Source organism: Melopsittacus undulatus, chromosome 3 (assembly GCF_012275295.1).
Source record: "Melopsittacus undulatus isolate bMelUnd1 chromosome 3, bMelUnd1.mat.Z, whole genome shotgun sequence".
NCBI lineage: Eukaryota > Metazoa > Chordata > Aves > Psittaciformes > Psittaculidae > Melopsittacus > Melopsittacus undulatus.
In genome coordinates, this window is record NC_047529.1 from 9,937,092 (window position 1) to 9,955,343 (window position 18,252).

An 18,252-nucleotide genomic window follows, 5' to 3' on the forward strand; every position below is an offset into this window, starting at 1 on the left:
AGAGGAAGGCAGCACGACAAGGACACGAGGTGACACTGCAGCGCACCCCAGTCTCTCCTTCCCCCATACAATCCCCCCCAAGCAAACAATTCCAGAAACCTTCAAAAATCTTCACGACCAGAAACAACCCTCCTCTTTCTTCTCTTAAATTTGTTTAGATTACACAAGATAGCTCCTAACTGCACACTCACATGACCAAAAAACCCCAGCGCAGAAATGCAAAACAAAACAAAACAAAGATTCCCTAATTTAAAGAAGCTGTGCCAGATTTTCAACACTTTTTAAAGTGGTATTTATCAGCACAACCTATATCTACTTATTTTGATTGAGGGGTTTTACCTGCTAACATTGCCCATTCTGGGCTGCAGTAACCCTTCCACATGCAGAGATGATCACCTTTACAGCTACCTGCGGACAAGCGGCCAGGGAAGACTCAAAGCCTCAACCATAAAGGTTAAGCTGAAGGTAAACCTCATTCTTCCACACCTTCCTTGCAAACCTCCAAGTTGTCCCAAAACGACAACCCGCGGTCCCTAATGCAAAGACGCCGCGAGCTCCCGCTTACAGGAACGCTTTGGAATACGCTTGCAAATGTTTAGGATGAGTTCCAGTGTTACCTGGGGTTTAACCTCAGCTCTGCTAGGTTTGATATTGAAACAGATGCAAAATATTAGGGAATTAAACTATCCTTTACAACAAAACGTAACTTCCGCTTGAGAATCTTTACACGGAAGTTAGGCCCGAGCAGGCAGCTTAAGGAAGGCAGCGAATATTATACCCAGCTGTAAGGACGGCTGCATTCGAGCTGTTGAATGACTTAAATAAAAACAAAACCCGAAACAAACCAGCAAAGAATCTTGAACTGAAATTATAAATTAAAGCAAACCTATCCGATCTCATATCTACTTAACAACCGATTTACTTGCTTAAAGAAATGGAGAGCAAAGAAAACCTTATATACCATTTCAGCCATAGTGAACGGGTCCAGAATATAAATTATCTTTACATTAAATAGTCTGCCAGACTCGGGCACTGTAACAGCCCCTAAATATCACAGGGAAAAAAAATCATCCGAGAACAAACTAAAACAGGATTCACCGGCTCAAGGTGGCATGAAGTCAGAGGAAGAAAATGAAATTTTGAGTCTTTTAAATGTTATTTTACTGGTCCTCCTCAGAGCCCTGCTTTGCTGTAACTTTCATTATGCAGAAATAAATTCTACCTTACAACCCCTGCACCACATCTATTATTTTGATGCCTGTTCCTCCAATATAGGAGTACATATACGGAGGGCATCAATATTCTTAGTTCGCCCCCTTAAAACCATACATGACTTTACCATGCAAAGAAGCTCCCCAGTAAAATAGTATTTCCCAGTGATTTTTTTCCTCCAAGGCATTACTTTTGTATTGCCTGCAAGTTATAGCTAATGTATTTGAAGTATTTGGGAAAGTTAGCCCAGACGTAGCAGGTCGATGCCCTAAACAACCCCTTCACCTTCAGATACGCTACATATTGTGTTCCAGTTTATGATTCTTTCTTCATAAAGAATACATTTTAAGTATTTTTTTCCATTAATAAAAAAAAGCTGCTGTCTGCCTGCATTTCGTTCACAGAAACTGCAACTGTGTGCATAAAAAAAATATCTATTGCAACATAAATAGAAGTGTTGCTTTATTATATACATATATATATATGATATACTATCACCCAAGAAGGGCCATCTAAAATGCCACAGTTGCAAACATTTAAGACTGTAACAAAAATAACTGAGACTCTAGTATCAGTTTACTATCCTTCAACAATTTCCCTGACAGTGGAGTCAAATAATGTTGAATTATGGACCTTCTTACAGGAAGTCTTATTTCATGTTCATTTTTTGATCATTTCCCTTCTAGTCCCTATAGGAATTTGGCTCTTTGCCGGTTTGCCTTTAAAAGTTTTTGCACATGTAATTGGCCTGTGCATTATTAAATTACAATTTTTGTCAAGTAATACTACCATGGATTTGCTCAAAGAGTTTATTTACTGTAAGAAAATACTGTTTTGTCCCTATAAAATCTATCTTATGCTGCTAATGTACTTTACTTGGATGTGGTGGCTACTTTATACTGTGTTTTCCTCAAAGGACTTTCTAAAGGCTTTCTTCAGACACACTCTCATAGGGGAATATCTAGTTGGGACTAGAGCACCTGGGTGCCAAGGTGATGTGGCTTCGATAAAGCAGCCCCATGGTAATAGTTTAGGGTTACCTAAGAAACTCAACTCCCACTATCTGACTACAGACAGTCTTTGGGGTTCTTTTCATGGAATGCAGTTTTCCCAGTCGCATCACCCAACAGCTGTGTTTAAAATCTTTCCAGGCTCCGCCAAACATTTGAAAAATAAAACATGCAAATGTTTGCAAAGCTAATGATTAAAAAAGGTTTATTTTGAAACTTCTGAAGATGGGTGCAATCCTTCAGCTAGGGGCTTTTAAAAGTCCCGGGGCCTGCTTGATCTTGAGTTCAATTATCCCCAGCAACCCCCCCGCCCCCAAATTCATCCTTGTACTTCTGGAGCCGTAATGGTAAACAACTCTGCAGGTCCCACCCTGGCAGGCCTCGGGGTCGTGCCCGTGGGAGAAGGATGCTATTTTAGTGACCTATTGCCACTGAGCTAGTTAAATCACAGAACAATGGTTAGTGTTATGGGGCTTTACTTTGCAAAATCTAGCATTAGTGTCATTGCTTTCCATTAACCGGGGGACTTAAAGGCACTGGCATTGAGGGGCCTATAAGGAAAGGATAAATAAGGGGAAACCAATAAATAACACCCTCCCCCCTCCCAAACTGTTAACTGTAACCTTTACTGCCACAATATAAGAAAATGCAATTAAACCCATAATAAAAGCTTTTACATACTTGCTCTTTCCCTACTCTCAGGTGCTGCAGAGGGGCAACCCACCCTTTCCCTCTCCCACCGCCCGACCCTGCTCTCCCGCGCTTCCATAAACGCGCACCGCGGAGCGACATCCCCATTAGCCGCCCCACCGACAAGCACTCAACACCTTATTATTTAACCATTAGGGCCCAGATACTGCCGGCCTCGCCGGGGACGGGCTTGGCACCGGACTTTACCTGGGACGCGGGCGGCCGCACAAGCCCCGGTATAACTCCCCTTCCTCTATGCGCAACCACCGCGGCCCCCCTTGAGCCGTCTGCCCTCCCTGCTCCGCCTCATCGATCAGGAGGGTGCGGGAAGCGGAAGGGAATAGGCGCATTTTTGCGCCTTTTCCCTCCGATGGGGAATGCAAAGCCCCCCTCCCCGCGCAGCTCCGTGGATGGGGACAGATAGCGGCAGCGGGGCTGCGCATCCCGCTGCCTGGCGAAGAGCCGGGGCCCCCGGGGACCCCGCCGGTCCCCGCGGCTGGCGCAGCGCCCTTGCAAGCGGACGGTGCCGGAGCTGAGCCCCGCGGCGATGCGCAGCCGGACCCGCGCAGCGGGAGAGGGGCAGGCGCCCGGCGTGAAACCTCCGCGCTCCAGGAGAAAAGGGGGGTGCAGGGAGGGGAACGACGACACAACACCCCCCACCCCGACAACCCCAAAACTATAGCTTCATTTCTTTAGCTTTCACTTTAATAAAATAATGATTCGTTGGGAAAATGGGGTATAAATCTTCATTTTGGAGGCAATTAAAGTGTTGATTTCATTCGTGCCCCTGAGCGATTCTTGTAATTTGCTCAAATAGCTTTATGTACCCAGCACTCCAGAGCTTTTAGAAACCCATTTTCTAGTTAGACTTGTTGGATTACAATTTTTATTCAACAGCAGCGAGCCGAGCGTCCCTCAGATAGACCCCTGCTGCAGAGCTCCCCTCTCTCTAAGGCGCTGCGCGGGGATGCCGGTCTCCCGAGCATCTTCCGCGGCCCAGGAAGCATCTCCCGCGGCCCCGGCCCGCCGGGCACCTCCCTGCCGCGCCGCCTTCCCCAGCAAAATGAAGGGGGAGAAAATACCAAAAACCCCTTCCTGTGTGCACATAACCCCCTTTGTAAAAGTTCATGCCTTTCCAAGCCTGCCTCCCCCTGTCACGACACTACCAGCAGCCCGATAGCCTTTGGCAGATAGAAGGAAATATTTAAGATAGTGCCCATGCTGCAAAGGCAACGCACCTTTCTGTTGGTAATCTCAGAAAATAACTCCTGGCTGACAGTGCTGGCGATAACGGCTGAGGAAACTCCTGTCTGCTTGGCTGCGCCTCACTTGAACAAAAGGAAACCTCCAGAGTCGGGAGCTGATCACTCCTAAGACTCTATTTACGGAGCTGGCCATCAAGAAGAAATAACTTGAAGGGGTTTTACTCGGGGATTTATCATTTTTTTAGCGTGTGTTCAGGGTCCCATCTCTCTCAGCCAAAGCGTTGCTACCCCTCGGTTGTGAGAAAGGAAAGCGACTGGGAAAACCCTGCAGTTTTACTCAATTCGGGGGAAAAAAAAGCCAAATCTCGGCCACTTCCATCATGCAGGAGCTTATTTTAGCTCTAGGCACCTCCTGAATTAGCCCAAAACACTGCCATTTAAAAGGCAAGAATCCCAGCCTAAGCCCAGCAAGGAGATACACACAGGAGCAGGGGAGAGGGGACAGCCAGAGGTTCCTGAGCCATTCCCATTTCCCACATCAGCTACAGCCGGCATTAAAGATTTGAACCATCCCAGGCAAACCCTGGACACCATCACAGCTACGCAAGGCTTTCCTGGCTTAGTTCTGGGGTTAAAACATTTTAATTTTTTTAAGGAGAGGGTGTGAAAACTTGACTGATCAAGGAAAATAATTTAAAACCTGGGTCCTGTTCAATTTTCTCCTGGTTTTGTTGGTTTTTTGGTTTGTTTTTTTTTTTATGAAGTAAAATAAAATGGGCGCATTTGCAGCAAGCAGGCGTGCACAAAGCAATGTTCACTGAAGTCTAAAAGCGTTCGGCCAAGGAAAACTGACAAGACAGACTAATGAACCGTAGAGACGGGAAGAAAATAGCCAGTATTTGCTAGATTTCAAACCCTCTCTGTCTTCCCCAGACCACCTATCTCGGATTTTATTCTTATTTTGGGCAACGGCTCCGGCCCTTCCTCTCCTAAGCCACCAAGAAGCCAACAATTCACAGATACCGCTTCCATCATTGTAAAGGGTAAATAAAATAAAGACAAAAATTAAAAGCGACAAGAAACAGGTCGAGTTTGCAGGCGATGCTTTTACAAGCTCATCTCGCCAGGTCGAATCCGGGAGCAAGCCTTAATGAAGCAATAATAGCCACATTATTCAAAAATTTTCATTTCGATGGAAATTTATCTAAAAGAGACTTAATCATATGCAAATAATAAAAGGAGGCGTAGTGACCCAGCGAGCGATCTGCATACAAATTTCAGCGTGTGCGGCGTTGGGGAGATCATACCTGATCTGTTAGATTTGCTGATCTTGTTATGTCTTCACTGTCCGATTTTGATCCGCCCTCTCTATCGTCTATGACCAAATCGATAGGCATTTTTCCTTTCAAACAGCTAATATACCGGTGGCAGAAATTGTCACATAATTCGTGTACCTACATTATGACAAAGGTTAAAAAAAAAATAAAAGGGGAAGACAGGAGGAAAAAGAAAAAAAAAGGAAAAAAAGGAAGAAAATATAATCAGGAATACATAAGTAAAATTGACAAGTGCAACCAGTCTCCCCCCTTCACCCCTGTGACATCAAAAGTCCTAAACAGGGGAAACACACTGCAATTATCCCCCTGAGACCTCTAGACGCATCCAGAATTAGGAATAACTTTCTTTTCTCGCAAAATAGAGATATCCCAGAAAATTGACAGTGACAAGATGATTCACAGGCTACAACATATTCAACACCCGTGTTAAATTCATCTGCTCCCGGAGCTGTGGCCATTAGAGAGGTGACCTGCATGGGTGACATTTAAGGTAAACTATTTAATTTCATCCAGTTATTTCATCATAAACCCTTTCCAATGGGGTATGAGGACAGAAAAAAAGAATTAAAAAAAAAAAAAGAAAAAGAATAAAGAAAAAATCCCTATGCACTGGGCTGAAATACATTACAGGCATTCATGCCCTGAAATCCCCAGCCGCTCTAATAGAATCGTACCTGAGCCACCTCTATTAATGGGCAGATTTGAACACATTTCAGGTAGAGGGAGAACAACCTGCCAGTTATAGTTAGATAAAGTGGCTGAGGCTCCCGAGAAACTTTTCAACTATTTAAAAACCTCTCAAAATGTTTATTTTTAGGAGAAAGGGAATTCTCTTCTAGGCCAGCTATCAATGACACGTAAAAAATCCTCAGGAAACCAGAGCACACTCCCAATTTAATGTGAGCTCGGATGACACCGCCTTCTTAGAAATTAGCATTCTCCCTCCTAAGATTTCTAAAATAGCTAGGAATAAAAACCCCTCTGCATTTAGGCTGCAATCTCTTTCTTCTGCTCGGAGGTGTACAATATTCCCAGGAACAAGAGACAGACACAACTATCAACTCTGCTTTGTCTCTGCAAAATGTTACAGGACAATCTGCGCCCTGAGCCTGACCTGCAGATGGCTCTTAAAAAAAAAAAGAAATCATAAATTCTCCATTCCAAGTGACTGCAACCAAAGCCTCTTCCCCCCCCACCCCCCACCAATTAAATAAAATCTTTTTATTATTTTATTTTAAATCACAATTTCAGGGGCTTGGCTGAACCAACCATTTCGAGTCTCATCTGCAGCACCACAGACCTGCAACTATTTATACAAAGCCAGTAAAGTATTACAATGAACACAAGGCCTGGGCGTTCAAGAGCCTGGGTTTAGAGGCTGAAATTGTAATTAAACTGCGAAGAGAAATGGACGCCAAGATTGGTCTTGACACTAATTACCAGAAAGAAAGACATTTATGCAAATTTACCAGAAGCCTGAACTTCAGCAGTACTGAAACGGAGGAGGAAGAAAGAGAGAGAGAGAGAAAGACAGAAATTACCTTCTCTAATTCCAACAGATGAAACCTTAATACTTGTATGGCTTGAATCATCTGCAAAGATACAAACAACACGAGTATTTATCTCATTCCTGGATTTGGGGACATTCCCCACAGCCGCCCCTGCCGCACTTTTGTAGCTTGACTTTTCTCTAGTAGTAAATAAAAAGTTGTTTTGATTTATGGCAATAACACTAAAACTTAATAGCGGTGGCTTTGTGCGCTGTTTAACGAGAAGCAATCTAGAATTAACTTAAAAAAAGAGGGGGAAAAAACCCTATTGCAATGAAGCAACTAAATTATACGGATCATAAACATTTCTTTAGAAAAAAACCCCAACATCCTCTAAACACCATCTCTGGCTCCTCACTCTGCTAAAGCGGGAGCAAGGCTCCTACAGAGGAGGCACGATATTTGTTTATCCTTAAGGGAAATAAAGAAAGAGAGAAAAGACCTCATTTTCGGCGAGTTAGCCAACGGTGCATCTCCAGCCACAGCCATCCTCAATGTTTCCCATCGAGCTGCCTAAAAGGTCCGTGGAGGAGCTGGCTACAGCATGGATAAATCCACACTCGTCTTGGGCAGGCGAGCTCGCCATCAAGCCCGCAAGCTCCCCTTCGGATGGGGCTTTCTTTATCTAGATCCTTATGGGTTGCCTTTTTTACTTCCATGCAATTACTGCACCGTATTTACTTGTAATTATAAAAATCACCATCATCATCATAATTAAAGGAAAAATAAAGATCCACGTGAGAAATCGTCAATTTAGCACCACCAAAACCACCTCTCCAGATGACACAGAAGTTTTTTAAAAAAAAAAAAAATAAAAAATAAATGGGAAGGGATGGGAGTGTGGTGGTGTGGGTGTGGGGAGAGGAAGAAGTAGTGTTAACTCTTACCAAGTTATCCAGTTCAGGATTAGAGGAAAAGAGGGGTTTCTCTGCTCGGATCTAAATATAAGAAAGGGGAGGAAAAGGGGGGGGGGAAATAATAATAAAAAAGATTTGAAATATGGAAGCAGAGAAAGCAGACGTTATTATTTCTTGCTTCATTACACTGTCGGGTCCATTATGTAACCTTCCGTGCAAAGCCCTGACTGCTGGGTTTTTAGTACATCAGCCAAACACTTGAGCAAGTGAATCAAATACACCGAAAAAGGACCTCCGGAGCTTCCCCGGCCGAGCCCCTGCTCGGCGGGAGCCGCGCAGCGGAGCTCCCGGCCGGGCACTGCCCGCTCCCACCAGCTCGTTTCGTTAGGGAAGGGGTAAATGCCGTGATTTCCCGGTATTTTTTGGTTTGCTTGTGTTGTTTTCTTTCTGCCTCTTGCAGTAAGAGAGGGGGGAGGGGGAAACGCGCATCTTTCTTTATCTCAACACAGACTTGTTTTTCTCGTTACGATTCCCATTTTTCCCCCTCCCCTCTTACACTGTTTCAACCCTTTTTTGCTGACCTGTTTGGCGAACACTGCTATGTCTTCATTGAAAGACTCAGAGGAGCAAACATCGCCTCCCGCTACCCCGGGCTCCCTGGGTGTGCATGTAGCTAATTCACATTTCTCAAAAATCAGTGCTAAAAGAGGGAACAGGGGGTGTCTGAAAGAAAATACAATAGTCACACACACAGAGGGGGGGACACAAAAAAAAAGATCATAACGAAACAAAAAAATAAGACCAAAGACAACAATAGTTAGTCCCGCAGCACTGTGCCTAGGGAGGGGGGCACCCACCGAAGGGGCTCCGCTCCTCCCCGCCGTCGCCTCCCGGCCCCTTCCCGCAGCCACCCGGCCGGGAGCCCCGCAGCTCCCCGGCCTGTCCGCGTTTCTCTGGCCGCAGATATTGTTAATAGAGCCCTAGGACAAGCCAAGAATAAAACCCAAGCCGGTTCCAGCAGCCATTTTGAATGAACTTTCCTTGTCTTTAGGGGGGAAAATAATATAATAATAAATTTAAACCTCTGGACATACACTTCTGTCTTTCATGCTTTTAATTCCCATTTTCCTGCTGGAAGACTTGCTGGGAGTGAAGGGAGGGAAAAGACCCAGAAAACCAGAAAAAGAAACAACCCTCATCCAAATCAGAAAATAAATAAGCCCCTATACCCATGCACCCACCCCACTAACACCCAGCTCCACACAAGCCGACCCACCGGCAGGTGCTGGCCAGCCGGGCTGCCTGCTCCTCTGCCTGCTTGCCTCCCTGTCCCTTTGCCTGCCTGTCCCTCTGCCTTGCCGGCCCCGCTGCCTGCTCCTCTGCTTGCTGCCTCCCGCAGGGAACCAGGTGCTTTTGGGCTCTCCCAGCTTTAAAAGCCTCTCCGGGAGAAAGGCTGCGTGTGCATCTGGTTCCCTCAGCCGTTTAATAATTTAAATAAATAAATAAGCGTGGGCGCACACACACATGTATATATGTATATTTATAACAGGGAGCTCAGTTTTTTGTCCCAGGGTTTCATACTTGTTTTTGGGGGGTACCGTTTTAAGCAATCTTACAGATTTCTGCTATAAACCGATAAAAAAACTGAACGATGTGATTTTTTTTCCCCTCCCTTTCTGCTTACTGTTTTGAGAGAGATTTTAAAAGGCTCTTAAACTTCCCTTCAAACTCAAGACGGACAGATTAATTTTAAAGGCATCTGCCGCCCAGTGTAACCCATCAGCTCCCATCGCAACGGCCTAGAAACCACTTTGCAAGTTGCCGCATTGAGAAGTATTCAATGCTGTCGGGTGGGAAAAAAAAAAGTTTTAAAAAGAAAAAATAAAAAAGGCAAAAGTTTAGAGAAACATCTCTGGAGTTTTCTCCTTCATAGCACAGGGAGAGACAAAGTGGAAAGTTGGGCGAAGTGCTCCAAACTCTCCCTACTCCCAGACTCCTTGCAGAGATTTAGCACCCGGCGCAGGTTGTGCCCTGGGAATACTATTTTCCTCCTCTCCCTTCTCTTCCTCCTCCCCGCGGTGAAGCTTGCTGCCCATCCAGCGAGATCCCGCTCCTATTTTAGGGATCCCCCCGCGGCTACCCATGCCAGGGGCACCCCAGTCCTCTCTCCCCTCTCTTAAATACTACTAATAAAGAATATGGGCCTTTTCAGCGCAGCACTCCACACTCCCTTCACCCTACCGCCCTTCAACCCCATCAGCCCCATCCCGCGCGGAGGCAGCCCGCCTCGCACCCCCTGTCCGCGTTCTCCCCGGCCCATCCCGCGCAAGTTGCGCGGAGCCTTGAGCGGCACCTACCCGTAGATGGCATCTTTATCTCTCTTGAGGGCGTCGTTGACGGAGGCGCCCATGGCGGGGGGCATGGCGTTGGCGTGCGCGGCGTGCGGATACTGGTGCGAGTGGAGCGGCGGCCCATGGTTGAGGTGGTGGACAGGCTGCATGGGGCGGGCGCCGTGGGGGTCCCCGTACATGGTGGTGGGGATGCCCACCCCCTCCATGCCGCCGTAGTGGGGCAGCTCGTCGTACTGCGGGGCACAGAGAGCGGACAGGCATCAGGGGGGGCGGGCAGCACCCCCGGCAGCAGAACCGGCCACTGTGTCCCCATCCTCCTCCCCCCACCGGGAGAAGCCGATTCCTCCCGGGGTGCGCCCGGGCTCCGCGTTGCCGGTTCTTCCTTCCCCCCAGCTCCACCGCCCCGCTCTCGGTGCAAGGGCCGGCCCCGGGGAGGGAAACGCCGCCCCGGGGAGCACCGGGGCCGGAGCAGCGCGGTCCAGCACGGCCCAAGCTCCTCCGAGCCTGGGGCGGAGGAGAAATAATCATAATAAATAATAAATGACTTTTAAAAGGGGGGGGTGGGGGAGGTGGAATTCCCCATCCCCAAACTTCCCAAACCCTCCTTGTGAACAGAAACGGCTCACGGAGCCCGAGCTTCCCTCCGCTAAACTTTTCTCGCTGATAATAAGTCAGGTACCTAACTCGGCGAGGATGCGGAAAGTTCAGCAGCGGTAAAAAAAAAAATAAAAAAGGGGGGGGAAATTAAAATAATAATAATAAAAAAGTAGCTTTTTTTCCCAGCAATTCCACACGAAGGCACTTTTAAAGCCGAAAGGCTGGAAACGTTTGCCCGGGCTCTCGGGATTTTGGGAATGCCTCTTTTTTTTTAAAAAAAAAAAAAAAAGAAAAAGTTTTCTTTGTTAAAGATTAAGGAGCAAAAGCGAACGCGGTTCCCAGGCAGCGGGGGAAACGGCCACTTTTCATCTATTAAAAGCGAAGGTGTGAATAAACACTTTTAAAGATCTCTGACACTTGCTTGGACCGAGAGAGTAAAAGGCAAGTTGTCAGCAGAGGAACTTTCTTTCCCAGCCAGCACTCGGAGGGGTGGCAGGCAAATGAGGCAAGAAAACTTCTTTGCAGGGCTTTTCCCCTTCCCCAAATCCCCGCTCACCCGGCTCCGGCTGATTTATTTTTTACACAAAACTTCAATTTAGGAGGTTGTTGGAAGCAAAAACCAGGAGATCGCACCCAAAATAGAAACAACAGTACACAGGGCAGTGCATACTGCTAACCTCTAATTCAAATTAAAGTGACTTTCTTTTTTAAAAGAGCTTTTTCCTTTGCCCATTGCACTGCACCTTTTGTCACTGAATGTATAAAAAAGGGGGGGAAAGGGAAGAATAAAAGAAAAAAAAAATAGAGAAAAAAAGTTGTGCTTACTCCTAGCTAGAAGTTCTGCTCCGAAAGTGCAGCGGTATTATCATCACCAACACAGCAAAATGCTCAGAGACATGCACACATTCAAATATTTCAAGCACTGGTGACTTTAAAAAAAGACATTGGTAGGACTAGAGCTACAAAACCAACAAATACAGTGGCTCGGACATATTCACTTACATGCCTGCATGTCATTAATGTATAGAAAAGCTTGCCTTTTCCCTGAGAGATCCGGGGTGGGGAGTAAAAGAATCAAGAAAATATCAATATATACAGGTTTTAAGCCTACAAGTACAACTGATAAATCCTCCCGCTACAGGACACCGCTTTGTGCCCCTGCTCCAGAGAGGAGTGGGGGGGAGGGGGGTGAGGAAGAGAAAAGAAAAAAAGAAATTAAAAAAGAAAAAAAAAAGAAGAAACTTTTCTCGCAGCGTCTCTGTCAGCCACGTTTCAATATTATTTCACATTTGAAATCCATTTTTTTTGTTAATACGTACCCTTTGCGCCATCGGCCTGCTTGCTCCCTTCCTACTTCAACTTCTAATATATCCTCTTTAAGGCCAGTGTGAAAAGAAAGAAACGCGAAGTTCCCCCCCCCTCACCCCCCCAAAAAATGCAAAAATCCCTTAGCGTCGCCAGCAATGGAAGCAATCGAGTAAAATCTTCGGCTTGCTGGATCTCAGCGAAGCGATACGGTAACTCAGCATTAAAAAAGGAGGCAAAAAAAAAATAGAAGAAGGAAAAAAAAATCAACTCTCCCTCCTTCCTTCCTTCCTTCTTTTTTCTTTCTTTCTTTCCTCTCTCCCTGTCTCTCCCTCTTACTCTCCCTCTCGTTTCCAAGACAGCAGCGGGGCGAAAGCAAATATCCTTTCCCCAAATCAGGTTTTTTTTTTTTTCCTCTCTTTCCTTTTTTTTTTTTTTTTTTTAAAGTGCCCCTCAAACCCAACTACCAAGTCTCATGGCTTTTTGCCACTCCGGCTGTCAATCACAGGCGAGGTTGTCAAGGTGGTGAATGACTGATGATGATCCGCTGCGTGTGCTCCCACCGCGCAGGACACCTCAAATGTTAAATTTTCGAGCGCGCTCACCCAAAAGGAAAAAGAGAAAAAAAAAAAAAAGAAAAAATATATATATAAAAAAGAAAAATTTATAAAAAATAAAAAAGATTAAAAATCGAGGAGGGAGGAAGAGAAGGAGGAAGAGGAGGGGGAAAAATTAAAAATTAAAAAGGCTCGCTAAACGCGCCGGCTCTCCTTTTATTATGGTTATTATGATGATGATGATGATGATGGGGGGGTTTTTTTTCGCTCCTCCTCGGATCGCTCCTAATTCCTCGCCGGCGCCGGCTCGCTCTGCCCCTGCGCGGCCGCCGGGCGCGGCTGGCGGAGGCGGGCCGGGTGCGGGCGCGGGTGCCGGGCGGAGCGCCGCGCCGTGCCGTGCCGTACCGTGCCGTGCGGGGCGGGCGCGGGAGGAAGGGCAGCGGGGAGAGGAGGGGAAGGGGGGGGAAAGGGGGAAGGGGGGAGGCGCGGCGCTGCCGCCGCGGGCCGCGCGCTGCCGGGCGTCCGCCGCCGCCGCCGCCACCGCCGCGGCGAGCGCAGCGCAGCGCCGGGCTGGAGCAGACTGCGGGAACCCGGAAGTAGTGGTGGCCATAACAGGTCGCGTCTTACACAATGCGCTGGGCGGCAGCAACTCCGCCACCGGCGCAGGGGGGCGCGCCGCCCGCCCCGCGTCCGCGCAGCGACGCGCCCCCGCCCAGACGGGGAGGGGGGTGATGGTGGAGGATACACCGCCCCCTCCCGGCCCTGCCCTCCTCGCCCCCCTCCCTCCCCGCCCCAGTCGGTGTGTGCACCCCCCGCACGGGTGGGTGTGGGGGCTCTCCCGGCCCCTTTGTCTGACGGCGCCGCCGCCCCGCGCAGCGCCCGCGCAGCGCCCCGGGGCCGCGCCGCTGCCCGCCCCTCGCTCCCCCTCCTGTCTTCTCCCTCCTCCCCCCCCCCCCCTTCCCCGGCGGCTCCCCCCGCGGCCGCCGGCCGAGTGAGCTCACCCGGCCCCCGGCCGCCGCCGCCGCGCCGCCGCCGACCAATCAGCGCCGCGCCGCCCCGCGCCGCGCCCCCATTGGTCCGGGCGGGAAGCGGGGCTCGGACCGGCGCGCCGCGGGGAGGGCGAGGGTGGGGGGGTACCCCGGTTCGATGCCCCCCCCCCTTCCCCAACACCCGTCTCCACCGGCTCCGCGGCCGCGCTGCCCTACGAGGGGAGCGCCCCAACCCCTTGCGCCCTCCGTCCGCGTACCCGCTGTCCGCTCCCGTCCCAAAGCACAGCCATCCCTCCCCACTGTCCCGAAGCGGAGAGCTCGCCGTGTCCCTTCCTCCCTCTCTCTCCCTTCCAGTACCTGCGCGAAGCCCCGGCCGGGAGCTGAAGGGGAGCGCTGCCCTGGCCCCATCGCATTCCCTACCCTGAGAGGGGAGATGGGGAACAGGCCGCCCGGTAGCCTGGTGCAGCGGTCCCCGAGTGAGCTCCTAGGGATGGGGGAGAGTGGCAGGGGATTTGCTCCGGTCAAATCCCCGAGGCAGGGGAAGCTGCTCCGCTGCCGGGGAGCCAGGGCTTGGCCCCCGCCGCCACGTCTCAAACTTCAGGGAAACCCGTTTTGATTCCCCGTACCTCCCTACCGCCCCCCTTTCCGCTAGGACCGGCCTTTTATCCCGGCGAGAGAAATAAAGACCTCTCAGGTAAGAGCCGATTTCACCCACTACCCCCCACCCGCCCCGCGCGCCCGTGGGGCTGATCTCTGCACTGGTTTACCCGGGGACCAGCCTTCGGTCCCGGTCCCCATCTCACAGGTCCCTTGAGGGGACTCTGAGCTCCCGAAGACGCGCTGTTCTCCTCTCTCATCCCCTTCTCCCCTCTCCCATCCCCTTCTCCTTTCCCCCCTAAGAAAAAAATATCCAGCAAAACCCCTTAAAAATAAAAGATCAACCCCTTTCCCAGCGTTTCCATCAGGCCTTTATAAGATTAATTCCGCGCAACCCAGCTTAAAACACTTTTACAATGTAATTACAGGCGTACAAATTGTTTGCCCAAACCTCATTCTGGATAAGGGTTTTACAATTAGCAAACAGTTATTGCTCTCGGGGCTGGCTGAGAGGAGCCGCGCTGCGCGCTTCTCCGCTCGCGAGGTGACGGCCATAAAGGAGAAAAGAGAAAAAAAGGGGGGGAAATGGCCTAATTCGAGCAGCAATTAATCATCTATTTAAGTGCGGGGGGGGGGGGGGGAAGTAAACGGACAGTTCCGCGCTGTCTCGGTAAGCTCCTGCGGCAGCGGCGGCAGCACCCACGCAGCATCTCGCCCGCTGCCGCCTCTTTATTTCTTTTATTTTTTTGGCCAAAACTTGCTGTTTTGCAGGGTTCTATTGACGCTTCCCGCTGGAAAGGGAGAGGGGGGGAAAAAGCAAATTAGGGATAAGGGAAAAATCAAAAAGTCAAGAGCAAGGGGGGTTGGTGGTGCTCGGGCCGGGCAGCGGCCTCACTGCGGAGAGCTGCGCGGTGATGCGCAGACCCGGCTGTCCCCCCCTCTCTGCGACTCCCCGGGCCTTTTGCTGAGGGGTGCACTGAGCTGAGGCAAAAAAAAAGGCGTCTGGAGAGCAAGGGAGCCTCCTTCGCGAGGTGGAATCTGGGTCCATTTGCTTATCGGATAATAAATGAGGCTTTTAATCAGGCTGAATTTCCCAGCTTAAGGAAAGAATTAGTCATACCTAGGAACAATCAAATGTTTTCTAGCTGGCTTCCCTGCCGCCTTCCTAGCAGGAATTTGTGGTGAGGAGGGGGTGTGTGTGCGGAATTAGCATCCAAGTGTGCTTTTTCACCATTAATATTAAAATTTGAAAACTGAAATAGGAACAACCAGAAGAGACAAACAAACAAGAAACCGCAGAAGAAAGCGTTTGAAAGGCGGCCGAGAGATAATCCAGGAATGCTTCAGATAAGGGGGGAGAGGGGAGGCGATACGTGCGGAGATACCCGAAAAGTCAGAGCCTGATGAAACGCTTGGAAGAGGAATGGGGAAGAAAGAAAACAAACCCCAATCCTATTTAAAGACCTATTAAAGGACAGACCCAAGTGGGAGAATGACAGTAAAAGGAGGGAAACTGCTGGGGATTTAGGGGAGCAGATGAAGCGCAGCGCCCGGGCTGTTGACTCGCTCCGGCTCCAGACAACAGGGCCAGGCGGGGGATGCGGCCCGGGGTCACCCACCGCCTGCAGCCAGCGCCGCTCGGTCCTGGAGGCCGCCTGCAGCCCGGGGCAGGCGATCCCGGATCGGCGGAGCGGCCCGCGAAGGAAAGGGGGGGTCCTCGCTCCCCCCTACCTCCCTACTCCTGGCCCTGGCATTTGCAGAAGTTATGGGGGTCTTTGATTAATTAAATGGAGGGCTTCATAAAATATTCCCAATAAAATTTACGGTTGTCTTAAAACTTTCTAAACACCGCTATAAATTTCTTTAATAAAATTAACTGGGAAATGAGTTACTGGCCGGGATTTTTGTCACTTCGACTTCTCCGGCGGCGGTGCCGGCAGCGGGAGGGAAGGCACCCGCACACAAAAGGAGCCTTTCAGGGACAGAACCGCCGGCGGCTGCCGGGATGCCCCCGCGGTGGTACCTCACGGGTAGCCCGGGCCAGGCAGCGCAGAGCCGGCCCCAGCCCCTGACTGCCGGCGCCTTCCCATTCCCCGCTATAGATGGACCATTTCGGCCTAACCCCCCCCCCCCCCCCCCCCCCCGAACAACCCCCGAGCCCGGCAGCACGATAGTGCTGGTGTGGGGTTTTTGTATTTAACTTTTGTATCCCACGATCTAAACTAATCCGGATCAATTTGGAAGCGCTGCTCCGCTCCGGTGTTCGCTGCGATACCTGCCCTTAGCCCAGTTTCCGCCGCATTCCTTTACTCCTTGCCTATGCTATGTTCTCTCCCTTTGCTATTGATAATACTAGATTTCTCGTTGAATGAAATAATAATAACAATAAAATTGCGGGGTAAAACTCTGCCTGATTAATTAAAAGGAAGAAAAAAAGCTATTCGGCTGTTTTGCACCCGAAGGATTGAGCTGTTGTGCCGTCTACTGGGGGACGGAGAAACTACACTCAGAAACACCTTCAAACTTTTTAGGGGAGAAAATTACAGTTTTAGGCAATTTGGAGGGGCCGGAGGAGCCAAATTTCTCTGCAGAAGGGGAAAAAAAAAGCGACCCTGGATGGAAAAGCCACAGAAGCAACTATTATTTCCTTCGGCTACACCTGTATAGTTGTATAAACCTCCACTTTTAAGTGCTTGAGTGTTACTGAGCGCAGACCGCGAAGCAATCAGCTGCTTTAAGGGGGGACATGGTAAAGACGGTTTGAGTTCACCCGTGGGAGGCAGTTGGACATCAGCTAAATATGTAGGAGAGGGGGGAAAGAAAAGGGGGGTAAATATTTGCGAATGGCTTTAAACTTCTCAGCACGACCCTGCTGCAACCCGCGGGGCAACGGGACCCCCCAGCCCGGGCAGACACCACCGAGGATGCTCCGGATGCACCGCTCGCCTTGGGGCCGCGGTGGCAGCCGCCCTTCGGAAGGAGCAGCAGGACCGGGGGTTACACCAGCACGGAGTTAGTCTCGGCTTAGACGAAGCCCGCACGTCGCCGTTTTAAGTTCCAGAGCCTCTGCCCGTGCCAGAGCCGCGGATGTACCCGGGCAGACGTGGCCAGGCTCGGTGATTCTCCTCTCTCCTTTCCCCTTTCCCTTCTTTCTTCTCTCTCCCTTTTCCTCAGTCTTCTCTCTCCTCTTCCTTCTCTCTCCTCTCCTCTCTCTCTCCCCAGTCTCTTCTACTTTCTCCCCTCTCCCTTCTCTTTCATCTCTCCTTCCTTCTGCCCTCTCTTCTATACTTTCTCCCCTCTCAGATCTCTCCTCTCTGTGCCCATTCAGCTCTGCGCTCCGTGGCTCCTGGGATGCTCTGCTCAGAAAAACTTCACGAAAAGACCCCTCAAAAAAGTTTTTTGGTTGTTTGGTTGTTTTTTGTTTTAAAAAACCCGACCTTTAAAAAACACTCCTTGACTTTTGCGAGGCGAGAGGCGCAGAGGGGCTGTGAAATGCAAAGCCCTCGTCGTTATTTACAGACTGTGTCACCAGCCGGCTGTACATGTAGATAAAAATCTAGTAGTCTGCTTGAGCTCAAAGGGTTTTTTTAAAGCCAAGATCTCTAAACGCCTATTCTCAATCCACACATATGCCCGCACGTAGCCTAAAAAGCCGGAGACACCCACGTAGCTGAACAACGGGGGGTTTAAAACACGTTAAATGAAGGTATAAGCAAACCCTTCTGCCACTTGTAGCAGACCCACTGACAGCTCTCTGCCTTCAGAGCCACTTGCTAGAGTTCAACAGAGGGTGACATTAGCCTAAAATATTCGATACCTTTCTTTTTCTGGAGACTTTCCCCACTTATACCGGTCTAAGTTCAGCTTCGAGTTCGTCTCGTCGGGCAAAATCGCTGTCTTTGAAGGAAAACAACAACCTAACTGGTTATTTTTTATAACAGCGAGGGATTACGGACACTTCCCTCAGAGTACGTAAAGCACAAATCAAATGATGC

General features: G+C 49.6%; 1 protein-coding gene across 2 annotated transcripts in view; it reads right to left on the reverse strand.

The window, feature by feature from the left end:
* Positions 1-12,750, reverse strand: part of MEIS1 (Meis homeobox 1) — a 106,955-nt gene extending 94,205 nt beyond the window's left edge. For both annotated transcript variants that reach the window (XM_005147447.3, XM_005147450.4), the window contains exons 1-6: positions 12,129-12,750; positions 10,219-10,445; positions 8,443-8,584; positions 7,892-7,942; positions 6,996-7,046; positions 5,425-5,571 (exon numbers count right to left, since the gene is read on the reverse strand). In XM_005147447.3, the coding sequence (XP_005147504.1) occupies positions 5,425-5,571; positions 6,996-7,046; positions 7,892-7,942; positions 8,443-8,584; positions 10,219-10,445; positions 12,129-12,140 (630 nt within the window). In that variant the 5' untranslated portion in view covers positions 12,141-12,750. The remainder of the gene's footprint in view (positions 1-5,424; positions 5,572-6,995; positions 7,047-7,891; positions 7,943-8,442; positions 8,585-10,218; positions 10,446-12,128) is intronic.
* Between the last annotated feature and the right edge of the window lie 5,502 nt (positions 12,751-18,252).